Source organism: Giraffa tippelskirchi, chromosome 8 (genome assembly GCF_054371585.1).
Source record: "Giraffa tippelskirchi isolate mGirTip1 chromosome 8, T2T-mGirTip1v1.2.pri, whole genome shotgun sequence".
Lineage (NCBI taxonomy): Eukaryota > Metazoa > Chordata > Mammalia > Artiodactyla > Giraffidae > Giraffa > Giraffa tippelskirchi.
In genome coordinates, this window is record NC_137282.1 from 138,166,684 (window position 1) to 138,191,787 (window position 25,104).

At 39.2% G+C, this 25,104-nt stretch overlaps 1 protein-coding gene across 6 annotated transcripts; it reads right to left on the reverse strand.

Moving 5' to 3' along the window:
- Positions 1-3,175: 3,175 nt before the first annotated feature.
- CRISP2 (cysteine rich secretory protein 2) lies at positions 3,176-25,084 on the reverse strand. 6 transcript variants are annotated; one of them, XM_081520820.1, is made up of 11 exons: positions 24,994-25,084; positions 24,027-24,047; positions 23,687-23,781; positions 20,401-20,437; positions 17,679-17,749; positions 14,038-14,154; positions 13,109-13,196; positions 9,072-9,217; positions 8,570-8,667; positions 5,927-6,015; positions 3,176-3,751 (listed from the first exon to the last, which is right to left on the reverse strand). In XM_081520820.1, the coding sequence occupies exons 5-11, from the start codon at positions 17,745-17,747 to the stop codon at positions 3,624-3,626; spliced, it is 735 nt and encodes a 244-aa protein (XP_081376946.1). In that variant the 5' UTR covers positions 17,748-17,749; positions 20,401-20,437; positions 23,687-23,781; positions 24,027-24,047; positions 24,994-25,084; the 3' UTR covers positions 3,176-3,623. The 6 variants fall into 6 exon arrangements, with proteins under 6 accessions (XP_081376946.1, XP_081376947.1, XP_081376945.1 ...); XM_081520821.1 differs by having other exon boundaries at positions 23,882-24,047; XM_081520819.1 differs by lacking the exon at positions 24,027-24,047.
- Between the last annotated feature and the right edge of the window lie 20 nt (positions 25,085-25,104).

The window sequence follows — 25,104 nt, forward strand, 5'->3', positions numbered from 1 at the left end:
GACATTACTTTGCCAACAAAAGTCTAGTCAAGGCTATGGTTTTTCCAGTGGTCATGTATGGATGTGAGAGTTGGACAGTGAAGAAAGCTGAGCGCCGCAGAATTGATGCTTTTGAAGTGTGGTGTTGGAGAAGACTCTTGAGAGTCCCTTGGACTGCAAGGAGATCCAATCAATCCATCATAAAGGAGATCAATCCTGGGTGTTCATTGGAAGGACTAATGTTGAAGCTGAAACTCCAATACTTTGGCCACCTCATGAGAAGAGTTGACTCATTGGAAAAGACCTTAATGCTGGGTAGGATTGGGGGCAGGAGGAGAAGGGGACGACAGAGGATGAGATGGCAGGATGGCATCACTGACTCGATGGACATGGGTTTGGGTAGACTCCGGGAGTTGATGATGGACAGAGAGGCCTGGCGTGCTGCAATTCATGGGGTCGCAAAGAGTCGGACACGACTGAGCGACTGAACTGAACTGATTCAGGTATGACCTCAATCAAATCCCTTATGACTACATAGTGGAAGTGAGAAATAGATTTTAGGGGCTAGATCTGATAGGCAGAGTGCCTGATGAACTACGGATGGAGGTTCGTGACACTGTACAGGAGACGGGAATCAAGAGCATCCCCAAGAAAAAGAAATGGTTGTCTACATCCAGACCAAAAAACTCTCCCGTCACTGTTCACTTACCTGCAGGATGGAGACAAAGGACTATTGGGAGGATAAAGTGCAAAAATGACTATACGCCAATCAGCGTACCACCTGGAGTGTAGACTGTTTTCTCATTAACTTCAGTAGCATGAAGGAGACACAGAGAAGTAAATTAGAATTTCTCGAGCACTATTAGTCTCTCTTACTGCTAAGTATCTTCCATGCATTATTTCACTTAAAAAAGAAAAGACCATCTCAATTTGAAAAGAGAAATCAGTATCTGGTGACATTTAAATATTCTATATACAGATCAAAGTACATGTTGTAATTGTATTTCCCAGTACTAGTGGTTTTGGTTTTAAAACAGTTTCCATTAATTGTTTTCATGTGTATATGTACATGTATATGTGTGATGGGGAGAGGGAGTGTTCCCTTCTTCCTGCTATTGAAAGAGCCAGAAACCCTTTTTTTAATCCAAAAGGTCCTGGGTACCCCAGGGATTTTACTTGTGCTAACAGATGCTAGCACCTCCTCCATAGCGCCTGCCCTTTCTCTAGGCTTCTGCACCAGCTTCTTTCACAGATCTGTGACTCTAAGGATTCTGAAGTCTGGGGACTCTCACTGAACATGTTTTCAGTAGCTTCAGATCTCAAAGATGAGTTTGTCTTCTGGACACCACTGAGCCCTCCAATGGCCGCTCATAAGTTACCACCAGCTTTGTGTTCCAGAGAGAAGGATGAATACTGTGGCCAGTCTGAAAGCATTTTTTCTGGAACATTTTAAACTCAAAGGTACTATGTGTTTCACGGAAAAGTGATTAAGACTGCATTTCTCCCTTTGCGGTTACATTTTATGAATAATTATCATCAAAAATTAGCATACCAAAGTATGGTTTGTAACCCTAGTGGCTCTGGGGACCTAATGGGGACCTATGTTCTTATCTTCCAGTTTCAGAAATCAACCATTCAGATTTCAGAAGGGGAGTGATTCCTTCTGCTTCTATCACTGATATTTCTCTAGCATTTCTGTCTCTGTGTGTGAAAAACCACAAATTCACACCAATATCTCAATTCCAGTACAATACAGGATTTGATCCTTTATTTCTATATGTGTAAATCCTTTCTCTAGCAGTGAGAAACCTGGCTTCCACTCTTTGTAATTATTTGCGATAGTGGGGTACATCATGGACTTTCCTGGTAGCTCAGCTGATAAAGAATCTGCTTGCAATGCAGGAGACCCTGGTTTGATTCTGGGGTTGGGAAATTCCCCTGGAGAAGGCATAGGCTACCCACTCCGGTATTCTTGGGCTTTTCTGGTGGCTCAGACGGTAAAGAATCTGCCTGCAATGCAGCAGACCTGGGTTCGATCCCTGGGTTGGGAGGGCATGGCAACCCACTCCGGTATTCTTGCCTAGAGAATCCCCATGGACAGAGGAGCCTGGCGGGCTACAGTCCACGGGGTCGCAAAGAGTCGGACACAACTGAGCGACTGAGCACAGCACAGCACGGGGTACATAGTAGTTTCAGAGCTACTCATCCACAGGCCTATGTTAAAAGCAAAATTTGATTCACTAGAATTGAACATTTGTTTGTATAAATATATAGAAGACATATAGTCCAAATACAGCATTCAAACTTTAGTTGAATTGATCCTTTTTCACTCTTTATGGTGATTATTTTATAATCAACAGTTTATTCTTATTTCTATTACATTTTGGATTTTCTCTCCATCCTGTTGATTATATTTTATGTTGAGAGTGTGTGAAATATTAACAAAAATCACAAACTAAAGCTATACAGATGAAGAAGTCACTCCCCTCACACATTTATTCCTGCCCTTTTGACACTCCCCATCCCGCCTACCCCCTTCTTGTCCACTCTATGTAACCAATCTCATTAGTTTCTGGTATACTTTTCATATGTTGCATGTACATTTTCCATAAATGTGAAAGTATTGGATTGGCCAAAAAGTTCGTTACATAGTACAGAAAAAACTGAACAAACATTTTGGCCAATGAATACATGTGTATTTTTGTATTGACTTTTTTTTTAACATAAAAAATAGGATACCAAACCAGTGAAGTGAAAGCAAAAGTGAGTGAAGTCGCTCAGTTGTGTCTGACTCTTTGCGACCCCATGGACTGTAGCCTACCACCCTCCTCCGTCCATGGGGTTTTCCAGGCAAGAGTACTGGAGTGCGTTGCCATTTCCTTCTTCAGAGTATCTTCCTGACCCAGGGATTGAACCCGGGTCTCCCTCATTGTAGGCAGACGCTTTACCATCTGAGCCACCAAGGAAGTCCTACCAAACCAGTTAGGGGGAGATCAAAAAGTCAAAAAACAAAAAGCATATGAGAATACAACGGATTCTTTTTGTTATTATTGTTGTTAAAATTTAATTTTATAGGCAGCTGTTTTCAGAAATTTGCTTTGTGTCGTCATTTATCTGGGCTGAGTCTAACTAGGGTTACGTATAAACATTATAAAGTATGATTTTATATTTTATTTATTTAAATCACATCCCTATGTTTGCTTAGATAAGTTCTTTATTCTTAAAGTTGTTTTTGTTTAAAGAGGAGGTTGGAAAACAAAGGTAGATGTCAATTTTTGAATTCATTCTAAGGAGTGACCATGTTACAGTCTTCTTTTTTGGGGGATGTTGTTTCAGGAAACATGTAACTATTTTAATCCAGACTAAGTCTTGTGGTTGTACAGCTTTCAAAATCTTCAACTTGATTCAATTAATTAAAGGTAACGTGATAAGTTTGTATCAGTCCAAAGCTGTCATCCTAGACAATGCTACTTTTGTAAATTGCTGTATGAAAGGGATCTCTGTAAATATCCAGGAGAAAAACGGTTCATTACTGTTGGGAATCAAATGTATATCTAACATGTCTACAGTCTCCCTCCTGGTATGTGTCAACTAAATGAGGCAGCTTTTCTCCATTTAGTCCTACATGTTGCAAATCGGGCATTTCAGTAAATTTTGCCTTCACACAGGCAAGTAGCCTTGCACTTTTCCTTGAGCAGTTCGTGTTCACAGCCAGCTGTTTTCTTCAAGGAATCACAGTTACTGAGGAGATCTTCATACTCGCAAGTATTGGCTGTAACAAAACAGATGAGTTAATATCATTATCGTTTTCCTCAGTAGCAACAAAGCAATCCACACATTCAGAGTGTACACACGAGGCAGTAAGACTGGATAAGCAGGTCAGGGTCACTTAAGCCACGAAGGGCCTTCCATTGCTTGAGGGACATACAAGGTGCCTTAGCTGAGTGCACTGATCACCCCATCACTTTTTATGTTGAACTTGGTGATATGTTTCTAAAATGAATTGACCTACTTTGCTCCCATAGCCAAGAGTGTGAAATGAAAATACCTGCGGACTCTAATGTGGGACATACCAGCCACACAGAGCTATTGAAACTTAAATTATTCTAAATTAGGTGAAATTAAAAATTTAGTTCCTTAATCTTACTAGCCACGGTGTTCAAAGACCACTTGAGACCAGCAGCTACTGGTAAGCTAGTCTGGTAACGAACACTGACTATTCTACGTCTTGTCTCTCAGCCCTGTCCATTGTTCCTCATTCACTTTGCCAGTAATGCAGTCAAGACATTCAATTTCTTAATTTCTTTATTTGGCTTCACCGAGTCTTAGTTGTGGCATGTGGGATCTAATTCCCTGACTAGGGATCAAACCCAGGCCCCTGTATTAGGAGCTTGGAGTCTTAGCCACTGGGCTACCAGGGAAGTCCCTCAATTTCTTTTTAATTCATGTTTTTCAACAGTTTTCTAGCTGAATTCCATCCAATAGTTTCTACACACCATTGCTAGAGAGCTCTTTATAAAACATTATTCTAACCTCGTCACTCTTTTGTTGAAAACCTTTGAATTGTGTACTTATTGCTAATAGGATAAATTCCAAGCTCCTTAGCAAGTATAGCATTCAGTAGAGGTAGAAATATTCCACATTTTTTTTAAGTTGATATTTTTCCTCTAGTCGACTTATAGCTCTGACATCATCAGTATTCTGAATTCTAGTTCTATAATTCAGTAAGAAAGAATGTGGACTAAAGGTGAATTCATCTGAAGGTAAAAATCTCAGAGAATATGAAGGTTCTACTGTTTGTAATAATTTTAATAAAAGTATCCCAACTATAAAAATCCATCAGCTATTTTTGTTTCAGATCATGACAACTTTAGAAATGACATTTATAACATTTATTTTCCTTCCCTTTCAACAATATGTTCGTGGACTCGATGAACCAATATCATGTACAGGTTGGATTTTGTCATTAAAAATGTGCACACAATCATGATTAAATTATAGGATCATGATCATTTATTATGTTAATCACCATGCTTCTAATTATACTATAGAAAAAAAAGATAAATCATCCTGAGGGACTCGTTTGCACAAAAATAAATTGTTTGTGTAGACTGAGCCATAATGTGGTCTCACATCCTTAAATTTATACATTTTGCTCTTTCAAAATATGATCTTTGGGGTAATGGTATTAATGTTGATAAAATAAACTATTTATCAGAAGCATGGATGTATAGCTGTTAATGAGCTCTCCATGGTCACAAAAACAAATGAATGCTAGATGTTTCATTTCATCTTACATATGGTAATATAGGCATATCTCATTTTATTGCATTTCACTTTATTGTGCTTTGCAGGTATTGCTTTTTACAAATTGAAGGTTTGTGGTGACCTTGCATCAAGCTAATCTATTAGAGTCATTTTTCTGAAAGTACTATTTATGTTAACTTATGTACATTGGTTTTAGACATAATACTACTTCACACTTAACAGACTACAGTATAGTGTAAAATAGTTTTTATGTGTACTGAGAAACCCCCAAATGTGTGTGACTTTCTGTATAGTTATCTCTATCTTGTAGTGAGGTATATCTGAGGTATGTCTGTATTCTTTTCATTGCAAAGAATACAAAGTGTGTAAAATATTTACTTAAACACACTCTGCTGAGTAATCGTTCTGTCTTTTGCATAAAGACATGACATTATTTAAATTTGTTAAGAGGTTTCTTAATCCATAAAAAGAAAATTAACTACCAATTCTTTTTTTTTTTTTAATTAAAAAAATTTTTTGACCACTCTGTGGGGCATGTGGGATCTTAGTTCCTCAACCAGGGATCAAATCCATGTCTCCTGCATTGGAAGCATGGAGTCTTAACCACTAGACTGCCAGAGAAGTCCCTAAATATAAATTCCTGACTATAATTAGTTTGACTATATAATTTCAAACTTACTGCATAATCCATTGTCACAGTTACCAGGGCAACTGGCACAAGGCGTTCCTTGCTGGTAAGGGGTATTCTTTTTACTCACGTTATTACCACTGCAATTTAAAATGCACAACGTTAAATATTTTTCACTTTGCTGTTTAGTTGCCAAGAGCAACATCAATCACTCAATGTATGTTAAGTTATGAAATGTTTTTTAGTCATGTTAACGAAACTAACAAATTACAATTCCCAACATGTAATTAGATAACATACAAATTAAGGAGACACTTCACACACATTGACCCATCTCCTTGACTCTAATTCTTCAGGCTGAGCAACTACGTTGGCGTAATTCGTTTAAAGATTTCAGAGTAAATGTTTGTGGCAACACATTTTTCATCTCCCAGTTGTTGTTTAGTAGCTAAGTTGTGTCTCTGGACTCTCTGTGACCCCACGGATGGTAGCTTGCCAGGCTCCTCTGCCCATGGGATTTCCCAGGCAAGAATACTGGGATGAGTAGCCTTTCCCTTCTCCAGGGAATCTTCCCAACCCAGGGATCGAACCCGGGTCTCCCACATTGCAGGCAGATTCTTTACCATCTGAGCCACCAGGGAAGCCTCAGTCAAACTGGTAAGACTATGCACCTCAATGAGCTGACTAGGAGTAAATATATCCCTTACATAGACAGGGGAAGGTCCTGGTGGTAGGGAGTTGCAGTGTGAAAAAGAATACTCAATGTTACAATATAATTTTATATTTAAAAGAGGATAAATACCAAAATTTCTCTACTATGAACTAAGGACAGCAAAGCTCCCATATATATATCACATTAAATATACATATATTTAATTTCTAGTTGATGTTCTGGTACTTAAGTGGTTTATGGTGTGCATGTCTGTGGGCCCAGAAGAGCTAGGGAAGGCTTGTGAGTTTTCAGAGGTGGTATGCAAGAGATTTTTATCTTTACTAAAAAAAGAACCTTAGTTGTAAAAGTTTTGATAAACACCAATGCAATCAATTGGTTGGGTATAATCAATTACACTGACTAATTTATAATTCACTGACAATCATTATCCTATTGACTGTTTATGTAATTCATTGGAAAATACACGGGAATCCAAATCTCAACAGTGTCAAGGGAGCCAAGAACCCAAGGCAATGAATCTGCATCTCAGTCTCCCTGCACAGAACACAGCAGTATGCGTGGTGGTGGCCCTCGGAAGAATTATGACGCAGACACAAAAGTGTTCCAGAGTTTCTCTCACACCTGCTTGTCCTCATTATTCACGCCAACTCTCACTTCAGATGCCCGGCTCCAAATGCCTCGTCTCTCACAGCCAGGCAGTGAGTTTGGATCCATTCTCCATCTTTCCTCCCATTTCTATGCGGTCCTTCTATGTACGGTAGCCGTTCAATCAGCCCTCATGTCTTCTTCAGGACGACCTGCTCTGTATGTAGGTGCAGATTCATTGTCTCCATGGGAGGAGGTCAGTTCAGCATCTTATCAGGCCTCAACTGTCCTTCTCCAAATTACCTACCAATTCTTTCTATTAATACTAAACACTGACAGGTGTTTGCAGGAAAATGACTTTGGAGGCCATACTCCTCAAACAGGAGGTTCATGTCCCTGGTTGCCTATGGTGGTTTAGTCATGAAGTTGTGTCTGGGTCTTGTGACCCCCCACGGACTGTAGCCCCCCAGACTCCTCTGTCCATCGGATTTTCCAGACAATGATACTGGAGTGGGTTGCCATTTCCTTCTCCAGGGGATCTTCTCAACCCAGGGATTGAATCCAGGTATCTTGCATTGCAGGTGGTCTCCTGCATTGCAGGCAGATTTTTTTACCAACTGAGTCACCTATAGTATCAAGTAAATCCTGTAGGAGGACTGGTTTTGGGGACCCCTTGACTGTAGTGGTAAAGAATTCCAAGTTTTAAAAGAAATCAAGACTAACAGACATGTTAAGGTTAGGTCTTCAGTGTATTTGTAGGCTTTGTTCTGCATAACTTCAAACATTTTGCTTACTGAAAAGCATGTTTCCTGCTATAAATAAAGATCTTAAGGATTGTTACAGAGTTTTGTTATGAAGTTTTTGTGAAAACTTCTGAGAAACAAAAGCTTAAGTTGTTACCTCTTTTTGGACTCTGAAATGTATTAAAGATCTCTTGAAAAACCTTTGAGACCCCAAAGAATGAATCATTTCTAATGATAATAACGTGCATGGTTTTAAGATAGGTAGCAGTAGGAATATTTTAGCAGAAAGGGCTGAAATCACAATTTACGATCCTTTATTTTCTACTCTACTTCTATCTCTTGCTTTAGCCAACAAGCTTCCACCTTCCTAAGGTGTGAAATTAACAAGAATTAATGACACAAAATCTAGAGAAATGTATATAACACCTGCTCAGGGAATAATCTTGAGCTCTAGGGAAAGGGAATTGAGAGAAAAGACATCAATTCATAACCGAGGAAAGTGTTTCAGGAACTGAGAACTTGATTTCTTCTCTGGTAAGTTGAATGTATCTCATTTTAAAAAGCATTTCCAAAAACTTATCCCTTCCCTTTATTGAAGTAGGCTTTATATTTTGATTGGTTAAATATAAGAGCATTTTAAAATATTAAATTGCCAATGAATTATTGGTATAAAGTTTAAAAGTATATACTTACGCAGGACAGTATTGACAAACGTAGTAGTATTTTAGAGTCTCTTGATTGGGACAGTAGGCAATTCCACATCCAACACGGAAAGATGAGTACCAGACAAGCTACAAATCCATAAGGGAATACGTGAGAGTACATTAAAGAAGAGGGGTAAATATTAAAATACAAATAACAGCAAATGTAAAACAGTGACTCGTTCTTAGCCATATGCCTTATGGAAATATTTAAACTATTGAAACAAAGTCACAAACTTCACAAATATTAAATTTCATGTACATTCACTACCTCATCCATTTCTAATGCTGGAGAAGTACAGACTGTACTTCCCTGCCAAGAATTTTGCAGACCGTGGTAAAAATGACGGTTTGAAATGAAATACCAGCCAGACGCCAGGACTCTATTATACTCAAGCTCTTCTCCTAAAGTGAACATTGGAGTTCGTCAGCATTTGGAGGAGCTTCTTCCGTTAGAGCATCTGTGGCCGAAGTTTTTCATTTGTTCCGCTTACCTGAGTATAATGTCCAACAATTGCACTGGCGCTCTTTGGTCCTGCGCCATAGACAAAATCGTGGCGCTCTTCAAACCAGCTTTGGATTGCATCTGACCAGGCAGTAGGGTCGCTTGACATGTACAGATTCTCACCACATTTTGTACCTAAAGAGGAACAGATCATTATGAAGACAACAACAAACATGCGTGGCGAGAGAACTCAACTATATGAACACAAGAATGTTACCCTTCAAACTCCGCCTGTATTTTCTAACTGTATTACATTAAAAAAGGGCTTCCATTCCTAATCAATTACAAAGGTAAAGGTAAGATAGATCTACCTAGCCCACTGAGACTGGTCACAACGTGCAACCTTTGACTAGGTCGAGAAGACTTTATTCTAACAAGGACCTACTGTATAGCACAGGGAACGATACCCAATATCTTGTAATAACTTATAGTGGAAGAGAATGTAAAAAAAGAATATATATATTTATATATATGTATATTTGAATCAACTTACTGTACATCTGAAACTAACACAACATTGTAAATCAACTTTATTTCAATAAAAATTAAAACGAAACAAATCCTTCTCCTTCTGGATTGTCAAAGATGCATTCTTTTTCATGCTAAATCCTTTATATGTATAATGTGTGTGCTTTCGGCTTTGTATTGTAAGCTTGAGTAAGGCAGCAAACAACTTCTATTATTTCTTTCCTCTTACTCACACTTAGTAGTGATTTTTCACATCTAAGAGTTAGAATAACTATTTATGATTATGATTTGTGTAAACTTCAGGGAAAAAAGTTTATAGGCAGTCTTTTTTTTTTTGGCTGTGCCACAGAGCATGCGGGAATTTAGTTCTCCAAACAGGGATTGAACCCAAGCCCCCTATACTGGAAGCTCAGAGTGTTAACAACCACCAGGAAGTCCCCCAAGATAGCCTTTAAGACCTGTAATCAAGAGGCAACTGACATCAGGAGGAAAACAACTTTCAAAACTTGTTGATCTTTCCTTAATCAATAAATCATGATGTCTGAAAGCCAAACCCTCCTCAGGGAGTTAGGCAGGAAGGACTTTGCAGAAGGTGACATCGGCAGAATGTTGGGACAGGAAGCTTTGGCCTCTCCTACCCTCAACAGACACACTGACTCAGCAACAATTCATGAACTGATTGCCCGCGTGAGAAATCCAGAAACAAATTTTAAGGCTTCATACTCTGAAGGATATACAACCAGACTCCCTGAAGTAGGGAGATTGGAAAACCCTCTTGCAAGAGTCCCTACCCTAAGCACAGTGCCATATGATCAGAAGAGACTCCTTAGCTTCCAGCTTCTCCCAGGGGAGGGAAGGAGTTGGTTCATGTGTCCCGCAACCCAAATTTTCCCCACAGGGCTGGCTTCTGTCTTGCTAGTGTTGGAGCTCTGATAGTCAGGTAAAAAGGGAGATAGTGACTGGGCTGATAGATCCCATAACTCCTCCTGAGTCAGCGCCAGAGCAAACAGATGAAAAATCTTAGCTCTGAACTCCACCCTGGGAGGTAGAGTTGATCAATGTGTACAGTGCTCCAATTTCTCTGGGGTTACCCAAAGAACTGGCACCTTCCCTGCCAGTCCTGGAGCACTATCTTGCTCCCTGGGGGAGAACACAGTTGGCAATTTGGATTGAGAGATATCACAGCCCTTTCCTACAGCTCAGCACAGAGTAAGCAGAAAAAGACCTCAACTGCCTGCTTCCCCCTGGGGAGGTAAGAAGTTGGTTACCTGATGCCACGCATTTTCCAGAGGCTGCCTGAAGAACCGCCTCCTGACTTGCCCATTTTGGAATGCTAACAAGACCTAGCATAAACTCACTGTCTGGGGCTAATAAGAACAGAGACAGAGATTTGGGCTGGCGGTTGCCATAACTTCCCTTCCTGGTTCAGCACAGAGTGAGCAAACAAAATACCCTAGTGGCTAGCCTCTCCCTGGGGAGAGAAAGAATTGGATGGAATGTCCAGAAAGTCATTTTTTTTTCCTGGGAGCTTCCTGAGGAAATGACTGAGAATCTTTTCTGACCACAATGGACTTGAAGAGGCATTTTTCCAAAAATAATGTACAAATGCCCAACAGGTATATGCAAAGGCACTCAAAAGTCAGTAATCATCAGGAAAATGCAGATCAAAACCACAGTGAAATATATAACCTTACCCCTGTCAAGATGTTATTAAAAAAAAACAAAAGATAGCACGTGAGAGCGAGGATGTGGAGAAATTGGAATCCTTGTATATTCTGTTGGTGAGAATGCAAAATGGTACAGCTGCTGTGAGAAACAGTAGGGAACTTCCTCAAAATATTAAAAGTAGAACTATCAAATGATCCAGCAGTCCTGAGTTTGAGTATTTATTCACAAGAACTGAAATCAGGATCTCGAGGAGATATTTGCACTGTTATGTTCATTGCAGCACTATTCGTGACAGCCAAGATGTGGAAACAACCCAAGGGTCCACCAGAAGATGCATGGATAAACAAAACGTGGCATATACATACAATGGAACATCATTCATCCTCAGAAAAGAAGGAAATTCTGCAACATGCAACAACGTGGATGAGCCCTGAGAACATTATGCTAAGTGAAACCACCTAGTCACAGACAGACAATGAGTGCCTGATTCCATCATTGTGAAGTGTCTCCTAGAATCTAAAAGCGGCATGGTGGTTCAATTCATAGAATCTAAAAGCGGCATGGTGGTTGCTGGGCTTGGGGGAAGGGAGAATGGGGAGTTACTAAACAATGGGCATAAACTTTCAGGGAAGCTAGATGAATAAGTTCTAGATATCTGATGGACCACAAGGCATCTGTAGTTAACAATATTGTATTATACACTTAAACATTTCTTAAGAGGGTAGATCTCATGTTGAGTCTTTACCATCATAATATCTTTTTTAAAGATTGAAAAAATGTGTTCTTACCACAAAAAATAATTTGAAAAAGAAATAAGTACCTTGTAGTCCAGAAAATTTTCCTTTACCTTTTTTAGCCCTCATTTAGTATTTACATTTTGGTGACTTGAAATACAATGTCTGTGTGCTGCCTAAAGAGAGTATGAAATGTTTGTGAATACCTCCTTTGATAGGCAAAGACAGAAACTAAGAATCTAACAGTAGACTTGGATCTTTAAGGCCATTTGTTCCAATAGTCTACTGAATGCAGTCACTTCTTATAATTTCATCATAATGCTTGCATCCAACAATATAAACAATAATAATTCTGCTGAAATAACAGGTAAGCTATTCACTGCTTTTAAACTGGGCTTGTCTATGTACATATCATGCTTGATAATGTAAACTATTTTATGTAATGTTTATGCATACAAGTTTTTTTTCTTCCATGGTTTTTATGATCCTTGATATGTCTTATAATTTTTTGAGTCTATTATTCTACACATTATAGGCACATAGTCTATATGAAATATTTGACAGTTTGTTATCAGAAATTTAAAAAATGAATCAACACACCCAAAATATCTATCCTGATTTTAAAAAGCTTATATATTTTTAGTGTAAAATTTAGGAAAATTCAACATATTTTAATATACTTTGTGAATGCAAAAGAAATGGATTTCAAAACACCAAACAGCTACACAGAAAAGGCAAAGGATGAGAAATTAGGAAGCCTGGTTAATTTTCCAATGTATGACACTCTTTCCTGTTCTGTTTTTGCATAATACATTCCTTCCACATCCTTATATTTTAGTCTTGAAAATTGGAAAAATGATTATGCATGACCTCTTTACCATGAGCTGGTCAAGGGGAACAAATGAGATGCTGCTTAAGAAATAAATCTGCATAATGGAAGCAATCAACAAACACAATATAGTACTTTTTTGTGTACTAGTACATATCTAGTACGAGTATGCATCTCTCCATATACAGGCACTTTGTTTTAAAAATACAGCCATATATTTATTCGCAAAGTCTTCTTAGTACAATGCCCCAGAGTGGTCTAACCTATTTTATTTGTCCCATATTTTATTTGCTCATTTATTCAGCAAACATTTATTGATTTACGTACTGGTCTTTCGTTCATCTGGATCGCTGTGTTCTAAAGTGCACTTGTTTGCCCACTTCTGGGCATTTGCTGTCACGTCTCTGCTCCATTCCTAAACATCCCAAGAAAAACAAAAGACACAAAGATTCAACTCCAGTGAAGTACATGCTTTAAAATCTGATTGGTAGGCTGATTTTGCACTACCTTAAAATTTCTGTAGATATGCTAGGTTGGCCAAAATTTATATTATCATCTAAGTTATAATATTATCTAATTGTCACTGGTATTAAAATATTTTTTTATTTGCATATGTGTGTCTTTATCTGCCCCAGTGCCAGTTACCTTACAAAGTCAAGTCCCCAGGTGATATATTTAATGAGAGAAACACCTAAGATAATACAATATTATCTGATTCTGATAGCCTAGCAGCCACACCTAAGATCTTTCAGTAATGGTGCTACTCTTAATACTAATTAACATGTGAGGGAGTGTATCTACATTTCAACGGTAATAAGCAGACCCAGGTTATTGCCAATTCCATTTGTAGCCCACTGTGTCCACATGGTAGATGATAGTTTTTATGGACTATTTCCTGGAAAATGGACTGGTATAATATTCACCCTACAAGGCATTGATCCTGAAAGATAGGAGATTTCTTTATTTTCGACTGAGGAAGATAGTGAACAAAAAAAATGTAATGACTTCACATTTGATGTCTGAAGACTTGGCTTCTAGGTCTGCCTTCCCCATTTTATTGCCTTATAACTTTGACAAGCTATTTAACCATTATAAAGGGAAACTCATTTCTGCCCTGCCCATGACACAGCTAAATGAAATTAAAAAATAGAGACAGAAATTTGTAAGCCACAAAATTTTTAACACAGGCCAGTTACCAGCTGCCTACTCTTACCAACTCTGGTTCACCCTACTTTCTTTACATTCTTGCTTCTTACCATCTTTAGCATGTTGCTGGCAGGTGGAGAGACTGATTTCCTTAGTTCATTGTGTTTATTTAAAATTTCTCTTTGGACTTGAGTTTGAGTGGTTATCAGAGCAGTAAAGGATGGATCCTAAAGGGAAATAAAAGTAAGGTTATTTTTTAAAACATTTTTTAAAAATTGCATTTAAGAGGAAGTAAGTTAATTTAAGGAACCAGGGATTACTTTACAAAATGTTCCATTCAGGACACTGTGAATTGGTAAGCATTGTCAATGAACTGAGCCAAAGCAATGACAAATAGGAAAGAGATAGTTTCAAGCTTTGAGATTGGGGATGTAATTCATGGCATGACAAATTAAAAACTCTTTTGAAGCTACGAATGCCAATTTTGAGTTTCAGGGGAACTCTCAATGTGATTTTTCTCAATATATGAGTGATAATGCTTTATAATATTTTATAATTTGCCTACAAAGCCATACAACAAGAACATTAAGACAGATTCATCTACATGCTGCCGCAGGGGGATAAGAGCGAGACTCAAGAATCACGCTGGACTTTAAGGGTAAGTTTGACCTGACATGGTATTGGTTCTTAGAGAAGCAATGTCTTTAGATTAAGAATGTTTAGGTTCAGTCAAAGTGCATTCAATATTCTAGTAAAATGATTCTGTTGTAGGTAGATTTTATGGAATCACTCAAAATACCCCATTAAAAAAAAATCTCCAAGGCCATTTGGAGGAAGCAAAGCCATCCAATCAGTGTACCATACCTGGCTTTGTTCCTTTTAGTAACAGAAATATAATTGATAATGTATTAAACCAGGTGCAGATATTCTTGGTGTATCATTGTGTGTGTGTGCTGGGGGAGGGTTGAGTCCTAAACCTGGAGATGGAGTAGGGTATGTGAATTGTTCCCACAAGGTCTAGCAATTAGATAGCCTAAATTTACAAAAAAGGCTGATATTACATGAGCATGAGTAAAATTTTGAAGTATAAGTCTGAACAGATGGGGTCCTTTGTTGATTTTCCCTTGACACCTTGAGTAAGTTCTTCTCTGCTCCTCTAGTATTGAGTCCCATCAGTTCAGCTGAGTCACTCAGTCGTGTCCGACTCTTTGAGACCCCATGGACTGCAGCACACCAGGCCTCTCTGTCCATCACCAACTCCCGGAGTTTACTCAAACTCATGTTCATTGAGTCATTGATGCAGTTCAACCATCTCATCCTCTGTCGTCCCCTTCTCCTGCCTTCAATCTTTCCCAGCATCAGGGTCTTTTCCAATGAGTCAGTTCTTCACATCAGGTGGCCAAAGTATTGGAGCTTCAGCTTCAGCATCAGTCCTTCCAATGAATATTCAGGACTGATTTCCTTTAGGATTGACTGGTTTGATCTCCTTGCAGTCCAAGGGACTATTAAGAATCTTCTCCAACACCACAGTTCAAAAGTATCAATTCTTTGGTGCTCAGCTTTTTTATAGTCCAACTCTCACATCCATACATGACTACTGGAAAAACCATAGCTTTGACTAGGCGGACCTTTGTTGGCAAAGTAATGTCTCTACTTTTTAGTATGCTGTCTAGGTTTGTCATAGGTTTTCTTCCAAGGAGTAAGCGTCTTTTAATTTCAAGGCTGCAGTCACCATCTGCAGTGACTTTGGAATCACCCCCCCCCAAAAAAAGTCTGTCACTGTTTCCATTGTTTCCCACCTATTTGCCATGAAGTGATGGGCCCAGATGCCATAAACTTAGTTTTCTGAATGTTGAGTTTTAAGCCAACTTTTCACTCTTCCCTTTCACTTTCATCAAGAGGCTCTTTAGTACTTCTTCACTTTCTGCCATAAGGGTGGTATCATCTGCATATATGAGGTTATTGATATTTTTCCTGGCAATCTTGATTCCAGCTTGTGCTTTATCCAGCCCAGCATTTCGCATGATGTACTCCGCATAAAAGCCGAATAAGCAGGGTGACAGTATAGTGCCTTGACATACTCCTTCCCCAATTTGGAACCAGTCTGTTGTTCCATGTCTGATTCTAACTGTTGCTTCTTGACCTGTATACAAATTTCTCAGGAGGCAGGTAAGGTGGTCTGGTATTCCCATATCTTGAAGAATTTTCCACAGTTTGTTGTGATCCACACAGTCTAAGGCTTTGATGTAGTCAACAAAGCAGAAGTAGATGTTTTTCTGAAACTCGCTTGTTTTTTTCAATGATTCAATGAATGTTGGCAATTTGACCTCTGGTTTCTCTGCCTTTTCTAAATCCAACTTGAACATCTGGAAGTTCTTGGTTCATGTACTGTTGAAGCCTGGCTTGGGGAATTTGAGCATTATTTTGCTAGAGTGTGAGATGAAAGTTATGACCAGCCTAGACAGCATATTAAAAAGTAGAGACATTACTTTGCCAACAAAGGTCCATCTAGTCAAGGCCATGGTTTTTCCAGTAGTCATGTGTGCATGTGAGAGTTGGACTGTGAAGAAAGCTGAGCACCGAAGAATTGATGCTTTTGAACTGTGGTGTTGGAGAAGACTCTTGAGAGTCCCTTGGACTGCAAGGAGATCCAACCAATCCATCCTAAAGGAGATCAGTCCTGGGTGTTCATTGGAAGGACTGATGTTGAAGCTGAAACTCCAATACTTTGGCCACCTGATGCGAAGAGCTGATTCATTTGAAAAGACCCTGATGCTGGGAAAGATTGAGGGCAGGAGGAGAAGGGGACGACAGAGGATGAGATGGTTGGGTGGCATCACTGACTCAATGGACATGAGTTTGGGTAGGCTCTGGGAGTTGGTGTTGGACAGGGAGGCCTGGCGTGCTGTGGTTCATGGGGTCGCAAAGAGTCGCACGTGACTGAGTGACTGAACTGAACTGAACTGAGATGAGTGCAATTGTGTAGTAGTTTGAACATTCTTTGGCATTGAGTCCCCTCAAAACTCTGCAAATCATGTGAACGTGGGTCTGACTACATTTTATCACCATCATCTCATCATGCGTGCATTTTTCCTGTCTGCTTATTATGTTCCTAAGGACAGAGACCAATACTGAATGAAAAATGAATCCAGTGACATGTGCCTTTATAAGAGACACAGAGAGGAGAAGGTGATGTGAAGATGGAGGCAGAGATTGCAGTGATACAGCCAGAAGCCAAGGACACCAAAGACTGGTAGAAACCGCCAGAGGCCAGGAGAGAGACACTGAACAGACTTCCTCTTGGATCCTCCAGAGGGAGCATGGCCCTGCTGATACCTGGACTTCACACTTCTGGCCTTCAGAACTGTGAGAGAATAAATTTCTTTGTGCAAAGCCACCAAAATTGTGTTAATTTCTTTACAACCGTAAAGACCCACTATATTAATTTTCCAGATTATTTCATCACGTACCCAATATAAAAATACTGAAATATTTCTCTCTCTTTTTTTTTAAATACTAAATCTTTGAAATTTGGTCTATATTTTATCTTGTTATGGAAAAGTCACATTTCAAGTTTTCACAATAGCCTTGTGTGACTGATAGCATCCTTAAACTTTCATCTAGATAATTAAGTCCTTTGAGCTATGAGGGGGTACTCTGCGATGTACCAGACACTCACTTTTTCCACTCTCTACTTTCCACTTTTTGCCATCCCAAAGAGCTCTGGAAAGATTTTTGATTTTAACCTTACCTTTCCTTCGGTGGGGAAAGATGGAAGCAGCACAGCGGTCAGAAACAGCACCACTGGGAGTAAAGCCATTGCTAGGAAGTAAGTCAAAGAGAACACAGATCTGCATCAAAACATGTAGTACAGGGACCTCTGACTAAGATGGAAGAACGAATGTAATTATATTGGTTATTTCAACTGAGCTGTGATTCCCAAATTCATAAGTAATGTAACAAGAGAGAATTACCATACGGTGCCAGAGGAATCCTAGTGGAACCACCCCTTTTAGAAACAATAAGCTGAAGAACATGACAGTTGCCCTTGAATTAAACCTGTAAAGGCAAGGGACATACTATCTTTTTTCTGCTCAGTTCTATTGCTCCTGAACTCATCAGAAAGAAAATACGGGAAAAAAAAAAACAGGTTTCTTCACAGATAATTATGATCCTGCATTGATTATTGAAGGCAGGAGGAGAAGGGGATGACAGAGGATGAGATGGTTGGATGGCATAACTGACTCAATGGACATGAGCAAGCTTCAGGAGATGGTGAAGAACGGAAAAGCCTGGTATGCTACAGTCCATGCGGTTGCAAGGAGTCAGACACAACTGAGCAACAGAACAATAGCAACAATTGGTTATTCGGTTCAATTTTGAGGAAAGCTTATTTTCAGTGTATACCATCTCTTAGTTTCCTCTTCTCTATGAAAACTAGATGTTTGTCTTTTTATTTACAAACAACTCTAATCAAGATTTCAGGGTTGTGACTACACAGAAATAAATGTACAAATACTTTATTAGCAGTTATTTCTCCAACAGAGGCATTAGAAGTGATGTTTATTTTTTTCCTTATACCTGTCTATATTATCAAATTTCCGAGTATAGAAAAAATGCAAATAAAACAAATGTACTGAAAGTCCAGGCTGTTCAAACCTGCTGAATCCATGATTAGGTAGAAAGGTGGTTTAATATCTTTATTAATTTTTAAAACCACACTCAGCATTGGGTTGCCCAGGTTTCCCTTCCTCAATGTGTCAAAAAATCCTTGGTCCTTTAGATAAAGCAACAAGAACTAAGTTTAGGAAGAACTCATATTCCCTCTCCACCATTAGTCATATAAACTGCTCACTTTGTAAATTAAGGAATGATACCTTGATTAGCTCTCTTCCTGTGAAATTGGTACTCCCAAATTCTTGGAGGGAAAGAAAATTCTAAATTATTTATCTGCAGTACTTCTTGTGAAAGTCGTTCAGTCATGTCCGACTCTTTGCAACCCCATGGACTATACAGCCCATGGAGTTCTCCAGGCCTGAATACTGGAGTGGGTAGCCTATTCCTTCTCCATGGGATCTTCCTGACCCAGGAATTGAACTTGGGTCTCCTGCATTGCAGGTGGATTCTTTACCATCTGAGCTACCAGAGAAGCCAGTACTTCTTAGTTCTTATTAATTTGTAAAGAGTAGACAATTCATACTTATTCCATGTATTGCCTTTCATCTCAATAGTATGATCTTCAAAGGGAGAGGAATGAACATTTATGGATAGTTTATGGTAAAATGCAATGTCTAATCTCACTCTCATACCTTGGTAGGTATGGCAATATTTTGCCAATGAAGGGATTGAGGCTTATAGCAGAGTTAATTGACCTATGCCAATGAAAAGTTTTAAAGTAACACTTACTCCTTGGAAAGAAAGTTATGACCAACCTAGACAGCATATTAAAAAGTAGAGACATTACTTTGTCCACAAAGGTCCATCTAGTCAAGGCTATGGTTTTTCCTGTGGTCATATATGGATGTGAGAGTTGGACTATAAAGAAAGCTGAGCGCTGAAGAATTGATGCTTTTGAACTGTGGTGTTGGAAAAGACTCTTGAGAGTCCCTTGGAGTGCAAGGAGATCCAACCAGTCCATCCTAAAGATCAGTCCTGGGTATTCATTGGAAGGACTGATGTTGAAGCTGAAACTCCAACAATACTTTGGCCACCTCATGTGAAGAGCTGATTCATTTGAAAAGACCCTGATGCTGGGAAAGATTGAGGGCAGGAGAAGAAGGGGACGACAGAGGATGAGATGGTTGGATGGCATCACCGACTCAATGGACCTGGGTTTGGGTGGACTCTGGGAGTTGGTGATGGACAGGGAGGCCTGGCATGCTGCAGTTCACGGGGTCTCAAAGAGTCGGATATGACTGAGCGACTGAACTGAACTGAGTGTTAGAAATTAACCTTCATCCAATTATGATGTCCAAGTCAATGCACATTGAAAGGAAAATATAGTTTCTACTGGGAAAAATCAATCATTTTGCAGTCTAATGGAGATACTTTATTTTAACAATCCCTATGTTAATATATAAATGTATATGTTCGTAATAAAAATCACTAACATGGAAGGGTATATAATATATACAGACTGTCATATTTTACATTTCTCTATTAAACATAGTTTTAGTATAATTGTTTCAAAGTAAAAAATAGAAACTTACATATCCAAAAATTGGAAACTTTTGGAAAAAATTTTCCAAAAAAGGGGAACTTATATTATGTATTTCAGAATCAGATGTAAAAAATTCATTTGTTTCAACTTGGCATAGTAAGAGTAGAATTGACCCAAGATCATTCTCTCAATTAACATTTATCCATTAAGCTTGAAAATCATGGATACATTTATTAAACATATGATTTTACCACTGGCAAAATAAAAATGATTGACAAAATGTTCACATTTAAATAAATGAGTTATGCCTTACTGTTGGTTTTCAGAGCAGGATGAAGAGTCTGCTTTGTCTGTAGGAAGAAAAAGTGTGCAGAGGAGATTAAAGCACAATATATGTTACATCTATTTCTGTTTTAGAACATTCTGATTTTCAAGTAAATCTAAATCAATACATTTCCAAAACAGAATTTTTTTTACACCAATGGCTTCCAATTCCATTGCCAGTTATCTGATGTTGTTTTTGACATTATTTAGCTTCCATTTAGCTTTTAACATGAGTAAGTAAAGAACAGGGCTTCCCAGGTGGCTCAGTGGTAAAGAATCTGCTTGTCAATGCAGGAAATGCAGGAGACACAGGTTCAATCCTTGGGTGGGGAAGATCTCATGAAGGAGGAAATGGCAATCCACTCTTGCCTGGAGAATCCCAAGGACAGAGCAGCCTGACAAGCTACAGTCTATAGGGTCACAAAGAATCAGATATGACTGAGCAACTGAGCATGCACACAAGTCAAGCATATTCTCACTTTTCCTATGCATACTAAACTCTCAGTTCAGTTAGTTCAGTTGCTCAGTCGTGTCCAATTCTTTGAGACCCCATGAACCACAGCATGCCAGGCCTCCCTGTCCATCACCAACTCTCAAAGTTTACCCAAACTCACGTCCATTGAGTTGGTGATGTCATCTAACCATCTCATGCTCTGTCGTCCCCTTCTCCTCCTGCCTTCAATCTTTCCCAACATCAGGGTCTTTTCCAATGAGTCAACCCTTCTCATGAGGTGGCCAAAGTATTCGAGTTTCAGCTTCAACCTCAGTCCTTCCAATGAATACCCAGGACTGATCTCCTTTAGGATGTACTGGTTGGATCTCCTTGCAGTCCAAGGGACTCTTAAGAGTCTTCTCCAACACCACAGTTCAAAAGCATCGGCACTCAGCTTTCTTTATAGTCCAACTCTCACATCCATACATGACCACTGGAGAAACCATAGCCTTGACTAGACGGACCTTTGTTGGCAAAGTAATGTCTCTGCTTTTAAATATGCTATCTAGGTTGGTCATAATTTTCCTTCCAAGGAGTAAGCATCTTTTAATTTCATAGCTGAAATCACCATCTGCAGTGATTTTGTTGCCCAGAAAAATAAAGTCAGCCACTGTTTCCACTGTTTCCCCATCTATTTGCCATGAAGTAATGGGACCAGATGCCATGATCTTAGTTTTCTGAATGTTGAGCTTTAAGCCAACTTTTTCACTCTCCTCTTTCACTTTCATCAAGAGGCTCTTTAGTTCTTCTTCACTTTCTGCCATAAGGGTGGTGTCATCTGCATATCTGAGGTTATTGATATTTCTCCTGGCAATCTTGACCTCAGCTTGTTCTTCCTCCAGCCCAGGGTTTATCATGATGTACTCTGCATATAAGTTAAATAAGCAGGGTGACAATATACAGCCTTGACATACTCCTTCCCCAATTTAGAACCCAGTCTGTTGTTCTATGTCCAGTTCTAACTGTTGCTTCCTGACCTGCATACAGGTTTCTCAAGAGATAGGTCAGGTGGTCTGGTATTCCCATCTCTTTCAGAATTTTCCACAATTTATTGTGATCCACACAGTCAAAGGCTTTGGCATAGTCAATAAAGCAGAAATAGATGTTTTTCTGAAACTCTCTTGCTTTTTCGATGATCCAGTGGATGTTGGCAATTTGATATCTAGTTCCTCTGCCTTTTCTAAAACAAGCTTGAACATCTGGAAGTTCATGGTTCATGTATTGCTGAAGCCTGGCTTGGAGAATTTTGAGCATTACTTTACTAGTATGTGAGATGAGTGCAATTGTGTGGTAGTTTGAGCATTCTTTGGCATTGCCTTTCCTTGGGATTGGAATGAAAACTGACCTTTTCCAGTCCTGTGACCATTGCTGAGTTTTCCAAATTTGCTGGCATACTGACTGCAGCATTTTCACAGCATCATCTTTTAGAATTTGAAATAGCTCAACTGGAACTCCATCACCTCCACTAGCTTTGTTCATAGTGATGCTTCCTAAGGCCCACATGACTTCACATTCCAGGATGTCTGGCTCTAGGTAAGTGATCACACCGTCGTGATTATCTGGGTCAGGAAGATCTTTTTTGTACAGTTCTTCTGTGTATTGTGGCCACCTCTTCTTAATATCTTCTGCTTCTGTTAGGTCCATACCATTTCTGTCATTTATTGTGCCCATATTTGCTTGAAATATTCCGTTGGTATCTCTAACTTTCTTGAAGAGATCTCTAGTCTTTCCCATTCCATTGTTTTCCTCTATTTCTTTGCAATGATCGCTGAGGAAGGCTTTCTTATCTCTCCTTGCTATTCTTTAGAATTCTGCATTCAAATGGGAATATCTTTCCTTTTTGCTTCTCTTCTTTCACAGATATTTTTAAGGCCTCCTCAGACAGCCATTTTGCTTTTTTTGCATTTCTTTTTCTTGGGGATAGATGCTGCCTTTTGGCTGAGTATTTTTATAATAAGCTCTGAAGACTGGTTATTCACTGTGGCAGTAACCCGGATCTTACCTTAAAGCTGAACATCCGTGCTCAGCTTTCCATGACTTTTGCTTCTCATTTACCAACTTTCTACAGTTTATTGGATAGTCTTTGGAAAGCATCAGTTCTGGGAAATCTTTTCTGAGCTTTAGTTTTCTTTCCTATAGACTGTGGATTATCATATCATAGGTTTGTTTTGAACACTGAATGACATAATATACACAAAACACCTAATACATTGCCTGGTATAGAATACTCAATAAAAGGAAATGATTAATATTTTTATTATTATCCTTTGCAATGAGTGGTAGTCTGCTGAGATCATACTCTCTCTAAGTAAATGCATACTGTTTGAATTGCTGGTTTTAGAAGTGTTTATAAAACCTGCTTTTACTTCCAGGTGTCAGAAGAAAAAATCAGTATAATCTAATCATATATTCTTACATTCAAGGCCCAGTGTCACTGGAGACTTTCTGGCTAACTATAGGAAAATGATCTAACATCTGGGCTGTTGTATCCTCATCACTCATTGAAAGACATACACATGAGCCTGATGATTTTGTATAGCTTAATCATGTTATAGGTTTGCATTAGGTAACCCATAATTCCATAATTCAGTAGACAAAAGATGCCACATACTCTTCTTTGCCTCTTTCCTCTCCCACGCCCTCACTCACCCAGCCTATAATCGTTTTTGTCGCATCAATGAAAGCAATGACACTTTTTGTGAGAGTATATTTAAAGAAAAGTTGTTATTTTATTCCTCTAAACCCACATTCATGGATCCCATTATTTTCCTTGGATACTTACAAATGGAAAAGCACTGTGCCCTTTCGTATAAGACCAGGGTTACATGGTTCTTCTACAGTGTCTGCAGGAAGAGCATGGTGTATGGTTTCATAATCCTAGAACAAGGGAAAAGAGAACATTTAAAACAAAGACACGAAGGAGAGGTGTGTGTGTGTGAAAGTGTTAGCTGCTCAGCTGTGTCTGACTCTTTGTTACCCCATGGACTATAGCCCGCCAGGCTCCTTTGTCCATGGAATTCTCCAAGAAAGAATATTGAGTGGGTAGCCTGTCCCTTCTTCAGGGGATCCTCCTGACCCAGGGATCAGAACTGAGTCTCCTGCATTGCAGGCAGATTCTTTACCATCTGAAGCCACCAGGGAAGCTGGAAGAAGAGATAGGTAGATCAACAATCTGTCACAAACTTACAACTTGACTCAATTATTTAGTTGATATTTTCTCCAATAATTTACTGCATTTATTGGATCTTATCACTAAGACCATAATCTCCTTCTGAGATCAGATTGTGTTTTGATGTCCTGGTATTTCCTTCACACATTAACAAAGATGTGGCCTTCTTAAAAAAGCTCAGTTAACTGTTGGTTGACTAATTTTCTTGGAATATCACAGTATACTGTGATATTTTGAAGACTTCAAAATATAAATATAACATATAAAATATATTTTGAAGACTCCCAACTCCTTATTTATACCTCCAACCCATACACTCTCTAGAAAGTAATTTCTATATATAGTTGGGCATGCATTGAGTGGATCTGGGGGAAGGGTCCCACCTATATTTCTTCATATTTTTTCCTGGAAGCCAGCAGATTACATAAAATCCAGAAGAGTCCACAGCCATAATCCTAATTGTTTATAATAAACAGTTTCTAATAACTGTTCATTCATTACATAAATAAAATCCAAAGCTCTTAGTTTGATCTCATGAAAAGCCAGAGCTAGAAATGACTTCAGCCTTCTGCTATGTCCCAGAGTGTTTCACATGCACTGAATGATTTACTTTTCAGATAGGTAAAGAATTTCAACAGGACACCCTGGAGAGGATGTAGAATCTTTGGTGCCTAGGTGTGTGCTAGGTAAGTCGTTTCAGTCGTGTCCGGCTCCTTGCGACCCTACGGACCATAGCCCGTCAGGTTCCTCTGTGCTAGGTGCGGAGCAACCAAACTGACCACCCTTTCATCTGAACTGAAACAGCTCATGTACCAACCTGAGAAGAGGCGTGGAGGATGAGTAGACCCCTCACCCCTTCGAACTCATCCCACCTCCCAGCCCCGGGGTTTTCCAGTTTTCCAGTCCACTCTAATTCTTACCCTGGTTGGAGAGCAGAGATCTTCTGTCACAGAGCTGCAGCCAGACACCTGCTGGCTCGCCCTTCCTGCTGCGGTTGTAAAATACCGTACCAGCCACGTGGGGGTGACGTT